The sequence below is a fragment of the Phaethon aethereus genome, assembly GCF_964289735.1.
Source record: "Phaethon aethereus genome assembly, chromosome: 2".
In the NCBI taxonomy this organism is placed as follows: Eukaryota; Metazoa; Chordata; class Aves; order Phaethontiformes; family Phaethontidae; genus Phaethon; species Phaethon aethereus.
The window spans coordinates 14,846,912-14,870,806 of NC_138582.1; the positions used below are offsets into that span (position 1 = coordinate 14,846,912).

The window sequence follows — 23,895 nt, forward strand, 5'->3', positions numbered from 1 at the left end:
AAAGTTTTTCTACTGCAAAATATTTGGAGCCTCTATGTGCCTGTTGGACTTTTCTAAGAGGAACAGGTTTTGTCATTAATATTGTGAAGAATTTTAATTCAGACATTTGTTTTTTCTCCACTGGGTCAAAACTGAGAACATAAAAAATTCATGTAAGTCTCCTCCTGCTCTTCTCCTCCTCATGTCCCCTGCTTCTCCTTCTAAATTTACTTCCATTAGAATTAGGCTGGATTTTGTTCTGTTTTAGTAGCTTTCACTTACTATGGTGGGAATTAGACCCTTTCACCAGAAGCAAACTTTATCCTTTGCTATTTATCACAGGAAGACCAGGTAGCTTAAAATTAATAGTCTGAATTTGTGATGGACCATGTGGCAGTTGACTTTATCATGCAGAAATGGAAATTTAATGTCACACGATTCAAGCTTCTGCTTGTTCTCATTTATTTTCATTTTACGCATAGTATCCCATGGAAATGCTCAAGGAAGAGCATGAAGGAAACTGGTCGGGAATAACAGTGACAGTGTTGATACCACCTGCATTAGAGGCCAGATCATACCGTATTGGCATTGCCTGGCGACAGGCTGACTGTACTGCACTTATGCTGGAGGGAATGCAAAGTTTGAGGAGCATGTTTGGAGCCTTTGCTAAGTTTGCTGTGCAGTGCGTTGCTGTTCAACCAGGACTCCTGATCATTGTTTCTAAGGAGCTACAATATATTGTCCAAGGGTTGAGGTGTGTTTTCCTTCCTCCTGCCTCTCCAGGCAGGATTGCTTGGATGGCTGTAGTGCTTGCAACCCAAAAGCAAGACAGACTTTTTTGCATCCCAGAAAACATCAGGATGGTATCCCTGCAATGCTGGGCAATGCAGAAGCAAGACAGAGGAGACAATGCGTTGCTTGAAGAGATCAGCGTTTAAAGTTGAGGTGTGACAAGTGTGTGTAACTGTTGATGGGAATAAAATAGGGATGAAAGGTGTGAGTAATAGTGGAAGTCGATGAGGAAGCAATTAAAAAAAAAGGTTTTGTGAAAATAGAAAAATACTGAAAAATATACTTAGTTTTGTGGAATTACTCAGCCCTCACCTACCTAATTGTTTGATCATAGGAAACAAATCAGACAATAGAGCTAACTTCTGCTCTTCCCCCTCTTAGCAGTTACCAGCTAGGAAAACCCTGTAGGTTTTGTGGTAGAAGCAGAGCACAGGTACAAAAAGGTGTCCTTAAAGAGGAATATGGTCAGGGCATCATGAGCAGAAGACAACAGGAAAAGAACATTTAAATCAAATGATTGTTTGAGGCTGTTGAAGGATTGCAGGGTAGTAAATAGTATACCATCGGAAAATAGTATACCATAGGAAAAAAATCAATGTTTGTGTCTCCAGATCTGATCTGATATTTCTGTATCTGATAGAACTGCAATACGTAGCGTTAATGAACATGTTGCTATCGTGTGAGTAGTTAGGACTTTTCTCGGTGTGTGCCCAGGGCGGTGAGCAGGAAGGCGTGAGCGGACCCGGGAAGCAGGGTGTGCGTTGCGCAAACTCCGTTTCCGCCCGCTTGAGGAGCAACTGTTGAGTGTGAAGAAAAACAAAGTCGCTTCTAAATGTGATAGTCCTTGCCAAAGGAGCCTGCTTTTTTCATCACAGTGCGGATTCAGATGCTTGAGTTCAGACAGCTGTAGTTACAGCAGAGGTTTGCTCCAGCACAGGGGTGAGGGGGGACAGAGACAGCAGAAGGGGCCACTCAGTCCATGTGTGCTTGGGCCTGCCTTCCACAGCTCTCCCCTGGGGGAAAAAGAGGCCCTGGTGCTACAAGAACATTTTAGGAGATGTGGGAAGTGGTTTTTAGTCAGAAGTGTGGGGCCAAGGCAGTAGCCTAGCCTATTTTCCCCTCAGCCATGTTGTTCAGGAGGATCTTGTCTACCACGAAAACCCTGGTCACAAATTTCAGGGTAAATATACCTGCTCGTGCATGAGCCTCACGGGCACGGTTCAGCCACACACTTCTGAGTGTGTATTTTAAAAAATAATTATTTCTGACCACAAGAAGGAAATAGCAAGATCATTACAGGTGCCACAGGAGTGGGGGGATGCATGGCTGGGAGAGGAGCTGTTGGTGTCCCATTGGGTTAGTCTTGCTAGAAAGTGAAATGTGGCTTACTTTGATGAGGTTTTCTGTTGTTGATGTTTTTTCTTCTGAAGAAGAACCAATCAAGCTTTCCATCTCCTGAGCGCAGCAGGCGTCTGCGCAATTTCTGTGGCGCGATGCAAAGGGACGGGGGAGAAAGCGTCGACTGGGTGATCCTGGCAAACATTATTTAAACCATTGGAGAAGTGCAGCAGATTGACTCCCCGACCGTTACTGCTGATAAACTCTACAAGCGGAATTATCAGCATTCCAGCTTCACATTTTTATAACCATTTAATTACTGCCTGTATTGACTATAGCTGGAATTCACCATTGCAGCTAACGCTTTGGAAGTGCACTGTAGACTCTAAGAAAGTGGAGAATATTAAGGAGGCAGCCAGGCTGTAATGGGTTTGCTCAGCCCGTTAGGTAACGTCTCAGTAACAGACCCAATAACCACGCTGTTTGTTCTGTGCTTGGGGTTTTTTGTTTGTTTGTTTGTTTTTAAGATACAGTGTCCTTCCTTTGATAATTTTTTTTTCCCCATTAAGTCCACAATCCCTTTGTCAAAACTTAATTCAACCATATATTATTAAATATATTTTGTCTTTAACTTTCTTATAGCTCCCCATGCATGACAGAGGGGGGTGGTGGGCCGTGCCGCGGTCCAACACAGGCACCTCATTGCTCTTTATTCAGAAGCTTCCGTTTGTGTGGAGCAGCGCAGACCTGCTGCCGCAACTTGAGCTGACTGTGGTGGGTGCTGAGCTGCTGTGAAGTCGTCTGAAAATACTGATGTGTAGCGAATGCTCTGAATGCTGTAAAGAGATTTTGTCAGGGAGGCAATATTTCTTTGTAATGGTGGATAGTTAGAATTTCTGGTATGAATGTGTTGGCGTCGTTCATCGTAGCTCACCACGTCGCTCACAGGATGCTGCTGCCCTCGCTGCTGTGCCTTCCCGTGGGCACAGCTCTGCAAGCTGCGCAGCTCGGCCCGGGAGCCTCCTGCAGCGCCGGCGCCAGCGCAGGGTGCTGCCGCGGGGGGAGAGGTGCCGGGGCCCGGCGGCAGCTGCTGGTCCGTGCCTGCACATGTGTCCACGCTCGTGCACAGAGCGAAGGGGGAGTGGGTGAGGGCAGCCTGTGGTTATCTCCATGCCTCCTTTTTTCCCTCCTTCCCTTCTGCAGCAGAGTTTAGAGGCTGCTGCTGCAGAGGGGAAGGGTGAAAGGGAAGGTGAGGTGTTTTCAGGAGGGAAGGGGGTAGATGGGCACATGCTGGGGTAGGTGAGAGGGATGTGCAGGGTGTGCCCCTGGGAGGGAGGCAGGGAAGAGACTGGGGCAGGTGCTGGCGTGAAGGGGAGACTGCTGCCGAGCAGTTCGTGGCCGAAGAACAAATCCAGATTTGGTCCTGGTAGTTGAGGGGGTAGGACTGCTGTGATCAGGTAACAGCTTCCAGAGGAATAGGGAAAAAAAAGAATTTCCAGGCTCCCCATTCCGACATCCTAGGACATGTGGTACATTGGGGAGAAGCATGTATATGTGCATATATTTGCAAAGGTCTATATGTTTCAATATTGGCTTGTGTATATACAGTTGGTCCTTTGCTACTAAATTATCTGAACACTTTGGTTGAAGAGGGCTTTCTGGTCATTGGTTGTTAATGTCACTGCTTGCTAAGCGTAAACCCTGTAAGCTGCAGAACGTGAGCCTGGTCTGGTGGTCGTAAGCTGATCTGAGGTGCAGGGATTGTGCTATCAGCCTGGAAGAATCCTGTGAGTCTTCCAGTCCTGGCTCTGAAGGAAACGATGATTTGGCCCTTTGGTGGGCTGAGACAAGGCAGTGCAGTATAAATGGTGTGAAAAAGAGTCTTGAGGAAGCTGAAGTGACCTAAAAGCACTCTATTTACTGGCACGTACTTCCGAACTGGTCTGCCCTCTTTGCAGTTAATAGGCTTGTACACTCTCTAATCTATCATGCATTTAATAAAAGAGTTACAGAATAACCCTTGGTTAAACAAAGGGGTGTATACAGCACTCGAATATTCTCAGCTCCTAACTTCTCAGCTAGTGGGCCATTATTTACCCACCCAGGGAGTAAGTTTCTGGCACTTCCTATGGTAGAAGAGGTGTAAATATCACAGGCATACCTCTGCCATCTGCTAGTTTAAAATCTCCTCCCAGCTCCCCATCTTCTTTTCTTAAATGCAGTAACCAAGCAGGCAGATTGGTCCCGGGATTCCTTGGAGATTTTCCTTTAGGCTTTCAGTCTGCCACCAACTTTACTTCGGCCTCTCACAGCCTCTGCAAGGGGAGCAACTGCAGAAGTGGTCTTTAAAGGGCTGGAGATGAACACGGTATAAATATTGAGTTGTTTATCAGTTTCTGACATTTGCTGAAATCTAGAGTTTCATAGTTGTCCTTTAAAAACTGGAGCACAAACCTGCTATGGCAATAAGCCCAAAGGTCAGCATACTTACATGAGTGATCTCTTCAGAGGTACGTCAGTAGTATTCTGATGGCCTTTGGTGTGCAAGATGAGAGAAGAGTCACCCTGACTGTGGGGGCACAGGCGGGGCGGGTGTTTGTGGTCTGTGCTGAGGCAGGGTCCTGTACGACTGAGGTCAGAACTTTTTTCCAGTGGTTCCATTTGGGATATCTCTTGGTGAACTAGAGTTCAACAGCTACTCATGCACCTACCTGCCATCGTTAGTTTTTCTCCCACTTCTCATTCTTTCCTTCTTTATAGCCTATTCACATCTTCAGCTTTGACCATTGGACCTGAGCCAATTGCCATTGAAGATGAACCCAGTGACTTTGGCAGAAGTTTCAAGTGATCCTTTTAAGTGAGACCAGAAGCTCTTTGCAGCAGAAATTGTTCTTGATTTTTTTTTTGCTGTGCCCATCTGTGCTGCTGTTAAAAAAAAAAGAAGAAAAAAACCACAAAAAACTGGTGTCATCTGATGGTGTTCTCTGCAAGTAGCAAGAGAGACCTGCCCTTGAACTAAATAAAGCAAACAAGCCTGAAGCAGATAGTTATCCCTGTTGTGTATCCCTAAACCTCTGTAACAGCATAGATGATCTAGATGGGAAAGCTGTGCTGAAAGCTCCTCTTTTCAAAGGTACTCCCACACTGGAGCATAGAGAAAACCAGTTATGCTAATGGCCAGCATACTTACGGTATCCTTTGCTTTCAGTCAGCTTTCACCTTGACAGCTTGTTTACTTTTGCAATGGAATTATTCTCAGGACTTAAAGGACAGACATATAGCGGGATTTTTTTCCCTTTTGTGGGGATTGGCCTGAACATGTGAGGCCAAGCCAGCGAGTGTGAGATTCCGGAGAGCTTCAGTTAATCTGCACACGTATGGAGGACTCCTCTTTGCATTACATGCGTCTCAACACCGGTCCCCCTGTTCATACAGGCTCTGGTGGGCATTCTTATCTGGCTAGGTGCTCCCAGTTTATATCATCTATATCTTCATATGTATGTATGTATGTATGTATGCATGTATCTATCTATCTATCTATCTATCTATCTATCAGCAGAATTCAAGCAATGACTCCAGTGCAATAAACCTGTTATGCCTGAGATATTGCGGAAAGTCTTTATGGAGTCCCTGCATGGGAAGCAGCACTGATAACGACACAGGGAAAATTCTTGCCACTATTAATTACAAATGCATCCTAGCAACTGTGTCACCCTACTCATATTTCCTTTTCTTCCTCATGTTTTTCCAATGTTTTTTGCAAACAGCACCTGCTACTGCTGTCTCCATTACAGGGAAACACAATACAACTGTAACAACACTGGGAGATAGATGCGTGATTTTTACCGTAGGCCTTTCTGCCTGCTTATTTCCTTGTCATGCCCTATTGTCTCTTAACTTGATTTCTAAGCTCCTTGGGAGGGGACCAGCTTTTTGTTCTGTGTTTGCATAGCATCCGAGGCTGACATGCCCCGGTTCTTTGCTAATCCTGGTAAGTGCTCCAGCAGTACAAATGGCAAATAAATTTGAGATACAAACAAATTAGCATTCTTCTCACCAATTAAACAGTGTTCTCTGTGATGGTTTGAACCGGAGTTGCATTTCATTACAGCCCTTTGAAGCTCAGCTGGGAATTCCTGGTTTCTTTTCCAACCTCTGTTATCAACCTCCTGTACTAGTTGACCAAAAAGTACTTGGCAGGCAGTTTGCAGACTCTGAAAAACAATAGGTTGTACTATTTTAACCTGGCTTTGACCTAACCTGGAACGGTCAACACTGGCACTTGGCTTAGTGAGCAAATGTGTTTTGATGTGCCGAGTCAACTGCACTTGGTGTTCAGCAGCTGCTGAGAGCAACCTGTGTCTGTCCTGTCCTACAGCGTGGTGCGGGGACCACGCTGGACCATCCGCGTGATACCAGGTGAGTCTCAGTAATTCTCTCTAATAGGGCCAGAGGGAAGCAGGGAATTACTTTGCCCTTAAATTGAAGATTAATGTGATTTTTTTTTGTGGGACAGAAAACATTGCTTGTTTTCTGGAAGGATAAAGTGTCCACTGAAACAGGATTATATTTACATTATTACTGCAGGGCCATCTGTGAAATAGGCTTTCTGTACTACAGTAAAGAGCCGTGACCCCTCACAGAGTTATCTTTTAAGCTGCATGCTAAACCCACAGGGGCTTATGGCTCAAAGCTAATGGGGATTTAACTTCTCACTGAAAGGAATTTGAAGCCTAACCTTATTTAGATGCTTTTTGCTCTCATTCATTAAATGCCCAGTTCACTGCAAGAAACCTAATGGAATCATAACTATATGACTTTTCCATCTGACAAAATGGGTGCTGAGGGACAAGCCATGCAACATTTATTAGAAAAGGAGTTTGATCTTAAAAGGACATTTTAAATAAAAATGTCAGTTCAGAGTACTATTTTGTTTGCAGAGAAAGAAATGAATTTGAGTGAGAACGTATTTTTCAGAGGAAAAAAATATTTCATAGAAAAAAATTCAGTTTCTGTATTGTGATCTTTAGGATTTTATTGAGGATTTTCACTGCGTCCCTTGTTCCCTGTGGTCACTAATTCATTTCTGAGATCCCGTCTGCAGAATAGTTTTAAATGATGCTATTTAAAAAACAATAAACCTGTCAGAAAAATAAATCTTTTCACCCCAAATATCATTATGCACTGAAGTTCCAGGAGGACCATATTCCATCAGGGATCATTGGCATTTTTTAAAGATACAGTAACTACAGCTTCTCAGAGATGAGACTAGAAGAGCTATCATCTTGGCAAGAGACTTTGAGCTGCAAGGAACCACACATGACGCCATGGTCCTATGGCAGCACAGTTAGGTTTCAGTTGTGGTATTTTTGGATGCTGCAATTCCGAGAATTTCCTGTGCTCAAAGTACTGGTGCTTTCTGAATACCTTTTAGCCGGTGCTAATGACTAATGTGCTCATTCTTTGATTGCTGTAGTTTGTTGTTAGGATTTTGGTGGCTCATTCCTAGAGAAAACCTTAACCCCTCAGAGGAAAGAGTTCTATTCAAACGGAAGTCCAAGCACTGAGCCTTAATGTTTCATTGTCCTGCTCTTTTCATGACCCTCGCTGGCCATACAGTCCTTCTTCCTTTTGTCCTCCAAAGACAAGGGGTGGTGTCATGTGAGGTCTTGTCTCTCTTCCAGTGACTCAGTGAGCAATTTGTCTGCTTTAGGTGGTTTTCTCCTAGTGTAGACCATCAAGGAGATAGGTGTGGAGCCAAACCTGATTCCAGGTCTGTCACTTGCCTGCTGAGTCATCTTGCAAATGTCTTCAGGTAGAGAAGAGGCAGTTTGAGACTGTACTTAGACTTCAGAACCAGGCAAAGGTAGTCTTGAGCTGTCATTATGACACACTGAAATAAATAAAAATATAGTTGCTATGTTACGCCCACCTCTGATCAAAAACTCATCCCAGTTCCCAATGATCGATTCAGGTACACCCTTGAATTTGTGTTTCTATTTTTTTTTCTTAGCTATAGAGAAGTCTTAGGACTATTGTACAGATTTTCTTCTGTCTCGTCAGAGGAGCCATTGTGCTTCTCCTCTTGAACTGTGACGGCACGACAGCCTGGAGATGGTAATGTTTGATGGAAAGAAGTGATTCTTGTGGGCTGGCTGTGTAGAACTGACTGGATGCTTCTCCAAATTTACCTAACTCTGTTATTCCAGTTTACATGAGAAAGGGAGAGAGAGGTAGGCAGGCACATGGGCACTCATAGGAATTTACAGCCCAAGTTGCTGAACTTCAGTCGTGTTCACATTATATTTGGCTAGCTAGCTCGCTAGCTGTATTTATATACATATACATGTAAGTATTTATAATCACTGGCACTTGAGTGTTCTGGGTATTGCCCTTGGTCTCTGAGGGAACTGGGGTTATTCAGTCTGGAGAAGAGGAGGCTGAGGGCAGACCTTATCATTCTCTACAACTACCTGAAAGGAGGTTGTGGCGACTTGGGTTGTTGGTCTCTTCTCCCAAGTAACTAGTGATAGGAGGAGAGGAAATGGCCTCAAGTTGCACCAGGGGAGGTTTAGATTGGATATTAGGAAAAATTTCTTTACCGAGAGAGTGGTCAAGCATTGGCACAGGCTGCCCAGGGAGGTGGTGGAGTCGCCATCTCTGGAAGTGTTCAGAAAACGTGTGGATGTGGCGCTTCGGGACATGGTTTACTGGGCATGGTGTTGTTGCGTTGATGGTTGGACTTGATGATCTTGAAGGTCCTTTCCAACCTTAGTGATTCTGTGATTCTCTATGATTCTTGTTGGAAAGGTTGCAAACTAAAGAGTTCCCCAAAATAAGGACTTGTATGGTGATCTGATGCCTTTCAATGGATAGACCAGCTACAGGAGATATGGCAAGTTCATAGGTCAGTGAGTGCGCTGAGTGTTCAATTTCAAAGCTCTTGGTGTTGATGAGTGAAGAATGAAAATTATGAACTTTGAAATTTTGAAAGTGATTGCAGCCCTGCTCTTCAAAATAAATCCTGGGGATCTTGGAAGGTCTTCAGGGTCCTCCCATAGGGAGAAGACTGTAGGCATTGTGAATCCGGTTTCCACTGGCACTGGGATCCCTTTGGGTTGTTTAAAAATGAAAAGTTGTAAAAGGATAGAAATTAAGTTTAGTGCTGAGAACTCTGTCACTGACTTCCCGCATGATTTTGAGGAAGGCATTTTAACTTGCCTGTGTCGGTTTAGCCATCTGTAAAACAGGTACAATCATACACAGCATAATAATTTCCCTCAGTGAGTGCCATTTTCAGTTTATCCTGCACTATTTAATGATTTGTGTGACTGCTGAAATAACAGCATGCTCTAAAACTGTAATGCCCTCATGTATTTTTCACATAATCACTAGTGGTTGAAATATTTGTTCTGACACTTGATATTACTCATGTAAATAGAAAAATTATAGCATGCTGGCAATGCCAGACACCTTGAATTCCATCTGAGCGTGTGGGTGATTGGAGAGGGAACTATAAATACGTAACAGGGAAGGGGAGACAAGAAGCATGAGCAGCACATGATCAATTCTGAATCAACTTATTCCAGAGATTTAGATAAAAGATTTTAAAATAAAATATATCAGTATCAGGTAGGAGATGGTCCTTTGGAATCTGCATACTGCAAGTCCACTGGAGAAATGCATTTTTCTCCATTTCCCTGCTTCACATGAAGCCACATTTTTCTGTTCTACTTCGAGTAGAGTTACAAGCAGTATGATGACCTAGTCCTAATATCACGTGACTAAAACCTCTCTTTTTATTTTTTAAGTTATGAAGCATTCTGCTTTGGAGACAAGCAGAAGCTCCAGTTTGATTACCAATGAGTGACTCACAGGTCCCACAATGGTTTTGCTCAAAATCTAACTGCTAATTTCCATGTTCAGCTCCCAAATTGCCTGTTTCAGACGTTTTCCACTTCCGTTATGAAAGATTTGCATAGTTCTAATTGTAGAGTTCATAATGTCACATAACAATGTAGCAAATGAACTGTGTCACATTTTACATAAAAATGTAGTAAGTTATATAGCTTCTGCTTGCAGGTTTTGACAGTAGTCATTTATAATTTTTAGTTTATTAGATAAGGGACAGTTGTGCAATGTAGTTACTCCCTGTTCTCCAGTGAGTAGTGTTTTTTTGACTGCAAGCTCTTCAAGATACGGCCAGTGTCTCTTTCTAGATCAAGCTAAAGCATCTCCTTTTTAACCAAACATTGTACTTCTGGGGGTTGCAGAATATTTACAAGCTAAAATTTGTTTTTCAGATTATGAAGAGATAGCTCTGCATTTATTTTGGGGCAGAACGTAACGTTCAGATGAATAGCTTATGGGACCTTTCCACTAGATTTCATGCATTTATCATTACTAACGTATCAACAAAAAGAACTGAATACATCCAATTTACTGAAACAGAAACTTTGAAATTTAAAATAAACTAAATCACTGAAGGAATCCATAACACATTCAGCGTATGAGTAATGGAAATTTTAATGGGAAGTATTGAGGGACGTCAACTGTAAAGAGTCTGTAGTTTATTATTAATTTGCCACTTTGACATTTTCTATACCAGATTACCAACAACCTGAGCTTTTCGTCACTCCATCAGCTCAAGTGCTAGCAAGTGTCACGTATTTAGAGCTCTGAACCAAGCCAGTGATCCAGCCTTGGCTTTCACTGTGATTCTGTGTGACAGAAGCTCGTGTTTGTTTAGTTTCCATTAAGCTATTTTGAACAGAAAAGATCTCACCCCAGCATTGAAACTTGTCCTGCTTCCTTGGGCATATGTGCTGTTAGTCTCAAACATGGACTTCATTATTAGAACCTGGTAATGTAACTCACAACGGAGCTGAAAAGGGATGGTTAGCAGCGACCAGCTCCAAGAAGCGTGTGGGCAGCGCTGGCTGCAAGTGAAGCTTTCGGGCTAATGTAGACTGGAGGGGAGTAGGTTTTGTGGTTTGCTCATGCTTGCTTTATGTCGAGTATAAAACCATGGCTATATGGAGGAATGAAAATGAATTAATATGTACTAGGTTTTGCAGTTGACAGGATTGATATGCTGCATAAGATATTTAAAGCCTTCATTCCCTAGAAACATTTGCACTCAGGAAACTCAGAATTCTAACACTGAAGAAGTGTTTCCTAAAGGGGAACATTGGACCTAGGGAATCAGTGGCTGAACAGAATCAGCATTACACAGAAGCATGGGATGACCTGGGAATGTAATCTCCAGCTCCACAAGCGCTGAAATCAGCACAGAAAAGGGAGGTCCCTGGTGCCGGTGGGAAGGAGAAGGCATCAGCAGGGGCCGCCCATGGCTGCTGCCAAGACTCGCTGCTGAGTTTCCTCCTACAGTTTCTTGACTTCTAACACATCTTTGGTCGTGAGTTATGTTTTTTGAGACCTGCTATGGATAACACGGTGTGGCTGGTCACTGTGCCCTGTTCGAGTTATCAAACCATGAGGTTTCACAGACCGCACCCTTGCATGGCTTCTTGAGAGCAGCCCATTTTCTCCCATTTGATGGGAGCCTGGACACGCTGATGCCTTGGTCTGCTGTCTGGACCACAAGGCTCTTTACCTAATTGAGAAATAAATTCTCTTAACCGCACAAAATTGCTGATTGCAAGGTTCTTTGAACAGGAACTGCCTTCATTTTTTTGGGTGCAAGTGTGTGGTGGTGTTTCCAGCACTGCTTAACATTGCTCTACCTTTTTCTATAGAAGCAGCTGCTAATTTAAAGGAACACAGTGGAGTATTCTTTATACTTTTAAAATGCAATTTTTGATCTTTTTCACCCAGCCTGTTTGTAGCTCCCTGAAAGCTTGTAGCTCCCTGAAAGCTTGTAGCTCACTGGAAGCCTGGTTGCTCACCAGCAGCCTTTTGGCACCAATTGCTAACACCTGCCCTTCAGGTAAGCTTTACCTTAAAGACGTGTTTGTTTCCTGAAGTTTCTCTTTCAAAACACTTATTCATCTCTTCCAAATAAAAAGTATAATAAGTGCATACATTGAATGTATTTTAAAAAGGATTATAAAAACTTTACAATTTAGACCCAGGCCTGTCTCTTTAAAGGATGAAGCAACATACACTGAATTCAGCTGAATTAATTTAAAAAGAGCAGTAAATGGTAAATTCAACCTAGTCTCACTACAGTGTGAAAAATGGCCAAAGCATAAAGGGGATTTGTATTCTCACAAAGTGTTTATTTTAACTAATTTGTATAATTTCCCAGAGGTGGAGATCTGATGCTCGTGGCAGATCAGGAGGTTTACTATTTCAAATCCCTTTCAGCACAGAGGAAAGCAGATGATGTTAATGGGTGTTACTCGTCTGATCATAGTAACAGATGTTTCTGTAGGAAATGGAGTGGAAACACCAGCAGGATTGTTGACTGGTTTTTGGTTTACGCCCACATTAAAGCCGTTGAAAGGGTCATGCAACACACCTTCATAGATGATCTGATTCATAAACTCCTTTCTTCAAGTATTTGGGTCGTAGTTTCAATGGTGGTACCAGCAGCTGAACAGATTCTCATCTCATTTTTGTACACGCGACTTCACTGTAGGGTGTGTGGTTTGCTTGAGTTTAGTGGAAATTTGATCTCTAAGATAAAACCTAGCAGGCAAATTCTAGTATCCTGATACTGAATTAATTTTAATACAGTAGTCTTTTCTCCAGCTCTGTTAATCTCCGTTCCATTGACAATAGTGTAAAATACTCTGCATTTATGTTGGTATTGCTTGGGCAGAGTTTATAAATTTTATGGCAAGACTTCTGCTTTCAGCTACAGTGAGCTTTGAAACCATTTGGGGTATTTTGGTTTGTGCCTTACTAAAACTACTTGACTGCAAATTCTGTGTTTTAATGTTTCATCAAGGAAAATGACACAACTTTGCTGAATGATTGACTTGCTTGCCTGATCTGCCCTTCTGAAGACCACATACCCACAGTGATTACTTCTAGGTTTTCCTACCATCCACTTTTTTTTCTTGGGACAGTATCACTTCAGCAGCTGTTAGATGGCTCTGAGTTGTTAACTCGGATTTATAGTGGTGCTGTCTACCACCTCAGAAGTGTTTGTCTTTATTTGTTTCCTCCTTTCCAGGTGGGAACTGCGTACCTGCAGGTTGGACCTCCTCTAGTTCTGCATTAGCAGCTCTTCTCAAACTAACCAAGAATCATTTCTGCAAGAAAAGTTTTGGTATGCCATGCTGCCCACAATACCCTTGCAGATGGTCTAGTGTACTTGCTTCAGCAGAGACAAGTCAAACAGCCCCTTCATATATATGAATACATACGAATAAGCTGATAAAAGCGATTGATCTTGTCATGTTTAATTTGTGGGCTTGAGTGACTCCAAAGGTTGATCCCTACATGCAGTCTTAAAATGTCTTAAGTACAGTGGAGGACTTGCCTAGCTCTTCTTCTCTGGGCCATATTTCACCCTGGCAGAAACCAGACCAGATGAAGATGGATTTATGGGGGCTTTGGAAAATCTATCTTCTTTGGGCATAGGTATCAGTAACATTAGTGCATCCTTTGAGAATAGCCTCAAGAGGTTTCTGGGTGCTGTTTTCTACTTAACTTTGATAGCTGTCTCTGACTATTTGGGAAAGAAAGAATACATAAAGAGGAGTCTTTGTGCTTTTCCCCTGCAAAGGGGAATTCCTTGATCATCTGTCTTCGAGCAGATTCGGGCATGTTGTTCCTTTTGCTTTCATATTGTAAACCTACACATCCTGTCCTCATTCCTACAGTAACGAAAGAGCTTTGCTTGGGAGTGCTGGCCTCTCTTCAGTGGTCTTTGTCTTCTCTCCTAGGAAACAGTTTGAATGTGTCAGAAGAGTCCCAGTTCCTCCGAACTGCATCTAGCCAAGAACCTGACCAAGCTGGTCTATAGTATTTCTCTCATTAAAAGCCTGCTTCTTTCCCCCCAAAACAACCGAAGTCGTCTGTGAACAGTAACAAAGGCTTAATTGTGGAGACTTGGGACTTGGCAGAAGTGCCTATAAATGAAGTGCTTTTTTGGAAGCTACATTGCCTGTCTTGCAGATCAAAAAATAAATGCCAAGTATTTCAAAGTGTATCAGTGGATTAATTCATTTGATTGCCACTTCCCTTCCTCGTCTCTTTGTGGGGAGGGGTACTCCAGAGATAGGAATTTTAATTGCTTGACCACAGTTTCTAATTAGTGGAGCACCAAAAGGGCATGGATCATTAATTAGTACTGAATATAAGGATCTCTGAGGTTGAGCTATAGCATCAAATGGGTGAGTTTAGACAACTCTTGACTGAAATTACAGTCTATCAGTAAATTGAGCTATAATAATGAAACCATTAGAATTTTTTCTCAATACTTGCATGTTGGTTTCTATGTTTGCAGAGTATGTTCTGGTGGTCTTAAAGAACATAGCATTTTTATATAAATAGATATTTAATATTTGTATATATATTATACCTGTGTATCTATTCTGAAGGCATATATATACATGCCTACTCAGAGTTGTTATGCAATGGCATGCCTTATTTAATTTTATTAAATGTTTTGGAGTTTTAATCCATTAGGTTGTTTCATTGGCAATATATAAAAAAAGTGTTCTCTACAGCTGCCTTCTTTTTCAGTCGGTACCTGGATTTGTGCTACTGTATCCAAAGGGAAGTCTAGCTCTTGAGTATAATGGTCTGAAAACAGAACATTATCCACGTTATTACTTTAATGTCCAATAGTCTGTATCATATTTTTTTCTGGTTTTAAAACTTGATGATGGAAGTGAATTGTACAACTTTAGTTCTACATTAGCATTGCTGCATTCAAGATTCTCAGGTAATGCGGTGTGGAATAGGAATATGTCTGTAATACGTACTGGTATCAACTTGTTTTCTACTAGGTGGATTAAGAACTGGATTAATGGACAGACTGCAAAATGTAGACGCATGTGGGGTCACCATAAATTTCTGTGTGTGTATTACAGAGTGTTCTGCAGTATTTGCATCCATAGTCTAGAGGTAAATAGGAAATGATTGCTGATAAAACTTAGTAATAATCTGAACGGTGTGTGCCTTATTTCAGCTAAATTCATAAACTGGACTTTGGTTATGGACATGTAATTAGGGATGTTGATGGGGCAAATGGAAAACAGTTGCTCTGAAATTTAAATAATACAAAAAATTATATAAATAGATCAAGTTCTGCCACCTGTTCCACTTCCATATTCCATTTGTGCACATATATGTATCCACTTGGGGCCTTTTAAAATATGAAACACATTTGAATATGCAAAAGCCATAAAGGCTGGTTTGTAAAACCCAGCAGAATTCAGTGATGAATCTAGAGAGCTGTGCTTGTATTTAGTGGGAAGTAGGAATTAATTAATAGAAAACTACCAAAATGCATTTTTTTAACAGAAAACCTATATTCACTTTATTTTTTAATTCTTCTGTAGAATTTTGTAAGAAGATGGTGTTCAGCAGTTTACCAGTACATTAATGGGTCTTTATTCATGTACTCTCTGGGGCCAAGCAACCATCTCCTGTTAAGAATTAGTAGAAACTAGATGTTTGGGAGTTCAGAAGTTGGCAGGAGCTTTCACAGGACATTTTTCCTCAAGCTAATTTTCTTGGCTTTTGCTGTGTTAGAGACTCAGTTTGTGGAAAGAGTTCCATTTTGTGTTCCTGCTTAGGTTTAGAGCCAAATTTTTCCTTCCTCCCCCTGCCCCTCTCTCCTTACCTTAATTAAAGATGCTCCGGTTGAATGCATATAGTTGCAGCTGAAAAAGGATGAAAATAGCACAGATGAAATAGCTATACTATTGAGACCTGGACCTTTATTTAGCATCACATTTGCTGGCATGTCACTGTAACAGAGTTCAAAAGATGACTGAATTACTTTTTTCAACAGATTAACTGATAATCTCAAATTTTAAAGGGAACAAAATTTTGTTGGCAAACATGATTTTTACAGCTTCAGTTGTTCCTCTCATCTAAGTGAATGACAAAGTTATATTCATTCAGTGTAAACAGGTATAGATTCACCACATCTGTATGTGTTCTGTCTCTCTGTTTCCCAAAGGCTATGAGTACATCCAAACTGAGATACTGACTGCTAAAACCAGTGTCCGTATGGCACTGGCTAAAACTGCTCATTTTCAGCACCTTTGAAAACTGGCTAATTCATGGAGTGCCCAAGGATGAGCCCTGGTTTGAGAGTTAAGTGACAGAGGTTTTTAGATAATTTACTCCAGGTGGGTGTTGACTAAAAGATCAATCTCAACACCATTTGCCTTAAATAGTTTCTGGAAGCCTGGTAGAATCTGGTGCCAGCCCTTCCCTGAGCATGGAAGAAATTAATTTCAAAAATCACTTAGAGTAGTATGGGGTAAAGAAATCAAAACAGCAGTGTTGGGTAGGACAGCATTTCAGATAATCACAAACCATCCTTGTCACTGAGGAATGTCCTGTAAAATACCTAAACACAGAAGTCCTTAGTATTGAGGTTAAGAGATTTTTAAAAAAGGAGAGAGAGATGTGCACTAAGGTGTTTTAGAGAAAGATGGTAATAGATGCTCATAGAGCCTGGACTCTAGTTTTGCACAGGTATCTCTCTTGATAAAGCTGTTATGAAGTGCCTTGAAAATAGTGTTGTTGAAATTACCCACCTTATCTGTGGTTTTGACAGAAACACCATTGTTCTTCTCCACTCCTCTGAATACTTCCCTTGCTTTCACTTTGAACTTAAAAACTTCAGTCTGCTTTCCCTTATTTAACCTTCTTCACCACAATGCCCTTTTGTCATTTAGCCATCTTCTTGTTATTCAGTCATTCCCAGCCCCTTCAGCCGAGCTGGCATGATGATCTGCACCGTTTCCTTGAAATCCTCTCTCACAACATTTTAATAACTTCCTGGAATAAGTTCACAGTGCTCCTGCCCTTGCGTCGCCGTTCGTCTCGTCGCTGTTTGAGTCGTGGGTGCAGTCAAGTGACAGCAGCCAGTTAGGCAGCCACAGCTGTGTACATTGGATATATACGGTTAACCAGGGTGCTGAAACGTGGGGTCTTTTCTTGGTTGAGCACCGTCAAGCTTGTGAAGGAGAAGGAGGCCGTGGTGGCAGATTTGCCAAGCACATCAAAAGCAAAAGTGATCTTGAACTGCCAAAAGAATTCAAAAACAGGGAAAATGTTGCAATATTTGCCTGCATAAAGAGAGGAATATGAAGTATGAGTGTAAAAGAAGTATTGATTTTTGCATACCTTAAGATCATTTGGGAATCCTACATTCACTTTTCCTAAATGTACTGGAAAAAAGCATTAGAAGAGGCTGAGAAGAAATCTAATCTGACACATCCACTCTCACGAGAGGCTCGAACTCAATTTTATTCCCCATGAGAAGGCTAAGAGGTGAATTGGTTTTTGTTTACTTCATAATAAGTACAAGTAGATCAGCTAAAGTGCTTCCCAGCAAGCAGAAATAGCTGTAGAGATCGGTGGCAGAACACTGACAAGCATGAACCAGAAGCGAGTCATGAGTTTGCAGCACTGGGTGTATTGCTGGAAGATTTTAGATAGGAGTTGATAGATTCACTGTCATTTGGTTGAATGTTTGTCTTAAAAGCTTCGCTATACCTCAGCCAACCCACGGCTTCTGTACGTAGGAATTGCTGCATGAGGACTTGCAGCCTGTTGAGCAGAGGTCAGATGGCTCTCCTGCCCTTACACTAGCCATATGTTCTCATTTCTCCTACTCTGTTCTTTCCCCTCGTTTTACTCATTGCACTATCCTGAGATGGGCTGCAATCAGATGTCCATCTTCTGTATTTGCCCAGCTTCCAATGCCATGATGCTGAACAAGTAGAAATAATAAACAGCGCTGAGGGTTGGTACCAGTTCAAAAAACTCACATGGGATGCAACTACTGAATATCCATTTATTTACTGCTTTCCTTTTTCTTTTTTTTTTTCTTTGCATAGTGAAATACATGAGAGAAGCAACCCCCTATGTGAAGAAAGGCTCTCCTGTTTCAGAAATTGGGTGGGAGACACCTCCCCCCGAATCTCCCCGCTTGGGTTGTGCCTCTGCTGACCCACTGTCGCAGCTTTCGCTCTCCATCCACAGAGACAAGAAGACAATACCGCTGAAGATGTGCTACGTGACGCGCAACATGACGGTGTCAGACCCTGAAAACAGGTGAGCAGGAGATTTCACAGAATCACTAAGTTTGGAAAAGACCTTTAAGATCATCAAGTCCAACCATCAACCCAACACCACCATGCCCACTAAATCATGTCCCGAAGTGCCACGTCCACATGTTTTTTGAACACTTCCAGTGATGGTGACTCCACCACCTCCCTGAGGAAGTGTTTGCCTGGGGCTGGGATTTTGCCTTCTCATTGAATCATTGTTGGCCTTTCAGCATTGGCGGTGGGCTCTGGCTCACACAGCAACCCAGCGAGGGGCAAGCGAGTACCGGTTTGGGAAGGGCGGGTGGTCGTGTCTGAGGCATGTGGTGCTGGGTTTAGTGCCCAGCTGCGAGGGGATGGAGACCCCTCAGCTTTGGGTTGTGCCAGACAAACTCTTCAGTGCGGTAATCCAATGTTTTTATTAGAAATAGAATCACGGGTGTTTGTTTTTATCCTGATTAAGTGTCTGTTTTTGAAGGAGAAGACACTGTACACACTAATTGGTTGCAACTTCCGGGCTGTCTTAGTCTAATTTCACTAAATTGCATTTTCTTTACTTTTTAAATGAGTATTATTTTAAGAATGGCCTGTTTTGTCCATTCAGTTCTGGGCATTGAAGTCAAGAATAGGAGGAAAGTTCCACTTACAATGCATTAATGGGGAACTTCTGTGCCTTCTTGGTTTTTTTCATAATGTTAAAAATAGGATGAGCTTTTACCAGCCCTTATTTATAACATATGTGGAACAGCTGCACCACACCAGCACACTCTCTAATCCCTGCTCTAACAGCTGCTAATAAAAGAGGGACCAGTCAAGCCAGTAATACAGACTGATTCTTCCATCCAAATAATGGAAGAATAATGGCCTTTTTGTTTTTCTGTTTGTGCTGGCTTGCCCAGAAGCTGGGTGTAATGCCTTTGATTCTCAGCACTTACATATAGGCATAAATAAGTTACATTTTCATTTGCAGAGAAAAGATAAGGGGAAGAGGAGAGAGCAGAAGGGAGTTTGGGGAGGTTGGGTTCCCCTGCAATCTCTTGCACTGCAATTCAGAAACTTTATCAGTAACTGTGTAATTTTCCTTCTTTCTTTTTTATATTTGTCTGGCCTTCTTTTAAGTTTTCTTTTTCCTGTCTATGCTTTATTGCTTAGTATTGCTTTACTTTGCTTCTGCTCTTCACCTCACCAGGTGGTTACCACCATAGTCAGTGATAACTGACCACTACAGAAGTGCAATTGTAAAACATCTATTACCCTAAGCAGTCTTTCTCAAGTTTAGATCAAGATGGTTATTGATATCGGCCACTTTTTTTTCACATGTATCTGTATGGTTTAAGATGTTGAGGCTTGATGGCTAGATCTCTAGCATGAGAGTTTGTCGTTCTGTCTGCCATGGAGTTTATTTAAAAAATACCCATGCAGGACACATTGTTTGAATCAGCACAATGTAACGATGCTTTACATGTTGGCTTCATTCTTTCAGCATTTTTCCACTTTTTCTTATTACTGTATTGTAGTTCTCAGCTTCTGCCACTCTCCTGGTCCTCAGTTTTGTTTGAAGGCCAGGGGGACTGATTCAGAGGGGCACACACTCATTGCTCATGTTATTTATGCAGTGGAGCTGACTTTTTCGAACTGTGCTACAAATGCGTGTATTCTTAGGTGTTACTAGGAAGTAACGCGTGGGAGAGTCATATTGCTTATTATCATGGTTTTCATTTTGTGTTGCTGTCATTTCCTGTGGAAAAAGTGACTTCTGATTTTTACTGTAGTCCAACACAGTGCAGTGTACAGTCTAAGCTGGGTTTTTCCATCCAAGCACACGGTGCCTCGCCATCGTGCTAGCTACAGTGTAATAGTAGCATCCCATTAATTCGCATCTTTACCTATTTCAGATTTTATTAACAATTCTGGATACTGGAACTGGTATTTCCCGGTAGAAACGCTATTGCAATGTAGCAGCCCTTTCCCACTGGAATATATCCCAAGATAGTAATCTGATTCTGCAAAAATAATTTGATCTTTGTTCACAGCAGAGCTCAAACCATGTCCTTACATGCTTATGGCACTTCTGTTTCATAACCCAGTGGCCTGACACACATAGATCTTATAACTGATGGTGTCACTTTGCTGGATGGCTTTAGAAGAGCATTGCTGGCAGGTTGCCAAACCATATGCTGGCCACAGAAGGGTTCCTTTGGACTACAGCTGAGCTATTTTTCATCTCAGACCAAGCACGGACATAGAAAGCATGAGTTTTCCAGTGCAGATGTTTCTCCAGTGCAGGCTGGAGATCATGTCGTAGCAGGGTTGTGGGACCAGGCTGAACTGGTTTGATATTGTTTGTCTCATGTTTGTCAGCATGAGAAGATACCTATGTTAAAAGACCCAGAAGGAAATAACTGCTTGTTGGCACTGAATCATCTTCATTTCTTAGAAAGCTGGGGTGAAATGTTGGTTTAATGGGCACAGAGGAAATTACACATATGGTTTTCCCACTAAAGCTGGTAGTCCTGCGTAGGATTTCTGCTTACCCTTGGAGACTGGACCCAGTTAAGAGATTGCTAAGCTTATGTCTACTCTCAGATGGTTTGGTGAGCCTGTTACTTAAGAGCAGGAGTGAAGTTTGGTGCTTTTAGAGCCAGCGATTCTCAGATGTCTCCTTCACCTAACCTGCCTGTGGGTTCACTCTGAAGGAGGTAGGGAATTGTCTTCTCTGTTACCTGACTACAAAAGCTGTAAGATACCAAGAGAAGATCCTTAATACAAAGCAATGCCAAACTTAATGTGTAGGAAATTGTTTATAATAGTACAAACATGGCAACAGGAGAAAAGATGCAGAGCATCTTAGTGGCATTTATGTCATTCTCCTCTAGACACAGGGGCCATTGTTGTATTTTAGGCTGGAAGAAACTAGGATAAATAATTATTACTTAAATCTGTTGTTTGCCTGAATTTTTACTGATACGTGTCCTTCTTGGTGGCTGCATTAAAGGTTAATGTCAGGCCTTACCGAGGAGCATGCCCTCCCAATGAAGGGACGTGTGGAAATGGTCACAGCTAGTAATACCAGTAATCCATAAATCTTACTGCAGTATAAAAACCTTTTCATCACTTTCTGGTGACGATATTTAAGGAGTAGGAGAAAAAAAAAAGAAGTAGGTCTCTGAGGTGAAATTTGTTCTGTCGGTGCTTTTAAAGTCTGGGGACATAATACAAAGGTACTTCTGTACACAGCACAGGAGACACAACTTTCCTTGGAGGAATGAAGCCCTGCTGTGTGGACTGAAAAGGTTTTCTCATCTGCTTTTGAAATCACCCTAAAATTCTGCTTGCACTTCATTCAGCCAAACCCAGGAGGTGCTGGCCTGATCCTGCCAGCACTTAGTGTGCACAGATCACGTTTTTCCAGCAGCAGGAGCCCAGAGCAGTGTGATTCTTACAGGGAACTTCAGCAGGAATCCAGCCTTAAGGATCGAGTTACTCGTTGGCAGGATTTGGCCCTCTGATTGGAAAGGTTTTCCTTGGTTTTGAAGCTAGGAGAAATGAACCCAGGCAGATTCCCAGCAACGTGGTGCCGGCTGGCAGCTGCACACAGTGGCAGCGCCGCAGCAAGTTACGGGAGCAGTTCGTAGACTTCACACCTGGAGAAAACACATGGAGGACAGATAAGGACATGTGGAGAAACAGATAAGGAACTTTCCTATCTGTTGTCTATTTCAGGTTTGGACTGAGCGTTATGATCAGAAGGAAAAATTGAGCAGGTACTTTTTAAAGGTGGCAGAGGAACTGGCTGGTATCCATCCATTCTGGGCTCTGTGCACTGAGCTGCGTCTGGGAATTACCTGAACTTCCCAGGACAACAGGGAGGTGCAAGGCAGCCTGAGACCTGTTTACTCCAAAGGCATCTGTAGACTTAAGCTGCTTCATTACTCTGATTAATTTTTTTTTTTTTTTTGCATTGGGAAGTACTGATTCACTGACAGAAATATTTGCAGGATTTATTGCAAAGCTGTCACTCCCCAAACAGTTTCCTTTTGCAGACATTCTTTAAAAAAAGTCTTACATTATTTAATAATATGTCAGTAATGCACAGTAATAGGGTCAGTGAGATTTAACATTTTGAATTGTAATTGGTCTATAACCATGTAATCTATGTAAGAGTGAAATATCCCTGTGTGATTCTGAAATGGCATTTCAAAATCTTAATTATAAAACAAATTCTGTTGAATTTGGATGTATTTACTTTTGTTACAATAAGGCATGAAAACAAAACTGAGTTTCAACCAGATTTAATATGACATAGTAAAAACTAGTCCTTGTGCCAAAAAACTTGAGCCATGAATGTCGATAACGAAGTAGGAAGTTAGCAGAAGAGCATGAAGATGAAATAAAAAGTCAAACATCTTTAAGTAGAAGTCAGGGATCTGTGACACTAGTCCAAAAATTGACTTCCTGAATGTTTTTCTGATGCATTTTCAGCTGTGAGGCTGATTGATTATTTATATAGGTGTTGTCTGGAGTACTAGTAGAAACTCCACGCCTTTTCAGTAAAGGTCTGTGAAAGATGATGGCATGTAGTTTGGGACTTGCCAGCACTCCCAGTTTCACTGCTGATCCAAAGCACAACTACTTTTCTTTAATGTCCATGTTCACACTGGACATTAGGAAGCATTTCTGTACTGAGAGGGTGGTCAAACACTGGAACAGGCTTCCTAGAGTGGTGGTCAATGCCCCAAGCCTGTCAGTGTTTAAGAGGTATTTTGACAGTGCTTTTAATAACATGCTTTAACTTTTGGTCAGCCCTAAAGTAGTCAGGCAGTTGGACTAGATGATTGTTGTAGGTCCCTTCCAACTGAAATTTCTCCTCTCTCCTCTCCTCTCCTCCCTCTCCTCTCCTCTCCTCTCCTCTCCTCTCCTCTCCTCTCCTCTCCTCTCCTCTCCTCTCCTCTCCTCTCCTCTCCTCTCCTCTCCTCTCCTCTCCTCTCCTCTCCTCTCCTCTCCTCTCTCTCTCCTCCTCTCTCCTCTCCTCTCCCTCTCCTCTCCTCTCTCCTCTCCTCTCCTCTCCTCAGAAGGAATGAAAGACATTTAGCTCCCGCATCTTTTCAAGCTCATGCTGCTATAATTTAAGGGTGACTGAGGGGGCGGAGAGGCAAGTATTAGGCAGTGAAGAAGAGTCTGGACATCTTATTGATGAAAGCGTGGGCTGGCTCATGCCTCCACCCTGCCTGTTTCCTGCTTGGTAAACAGGACCATACTTCGATGTTGCCAGGCACAAGCAGCCACTGGTATACAAAGCAAAGGCTGGATTCTCCTTGAAGAGCTAGCGTGGTTTAGGTGTGCAGCTTTGCAGCCTGGTTTTTCCCCACTGATGAGGGAGCGGATCCCCCAAGTCACATACCTGGTGTGGGGCTCGCAGAGGGCAGGGCACTGCTGTGGAGAGTGACCATGGTACCGAGAATAAGTTACGTTTGCTCTTGTAGAACATAGGTCCTATTTATCTTGGTTTTTGCCTCTTGCCTCTTAAGAGTTTGCCAACACTGGGTTCAGCCAATGACACTGGCCACTGGTAGAA

The 23,895-nt window shown here is 42.3% G+C and overlaps 1 protein-coding gene across 1 annotated transcript in view; it reads left to right on the forward strand.

Moving 5' to 3' along the window:
* Positions 1–23,895, forward strand: part of SNTB1 (syntrophin beta 1) — a gene marked incomplete at both ends in the record, with an annotated part of 116,073 nt that overhangs the window by 44,429 nt on the left and 47,749 nt on the right. Inside the window, one exon of the mRNA XM_081996628.1 lies at positions 18,111–18,327. Coding sequence (XP_081852754.1) covers positions 18,111–18,327 — 217 coding nt within the window. The remainder of the gene's footprint in view (positions 1–18,110; positions 18,328–23,895) is intronic.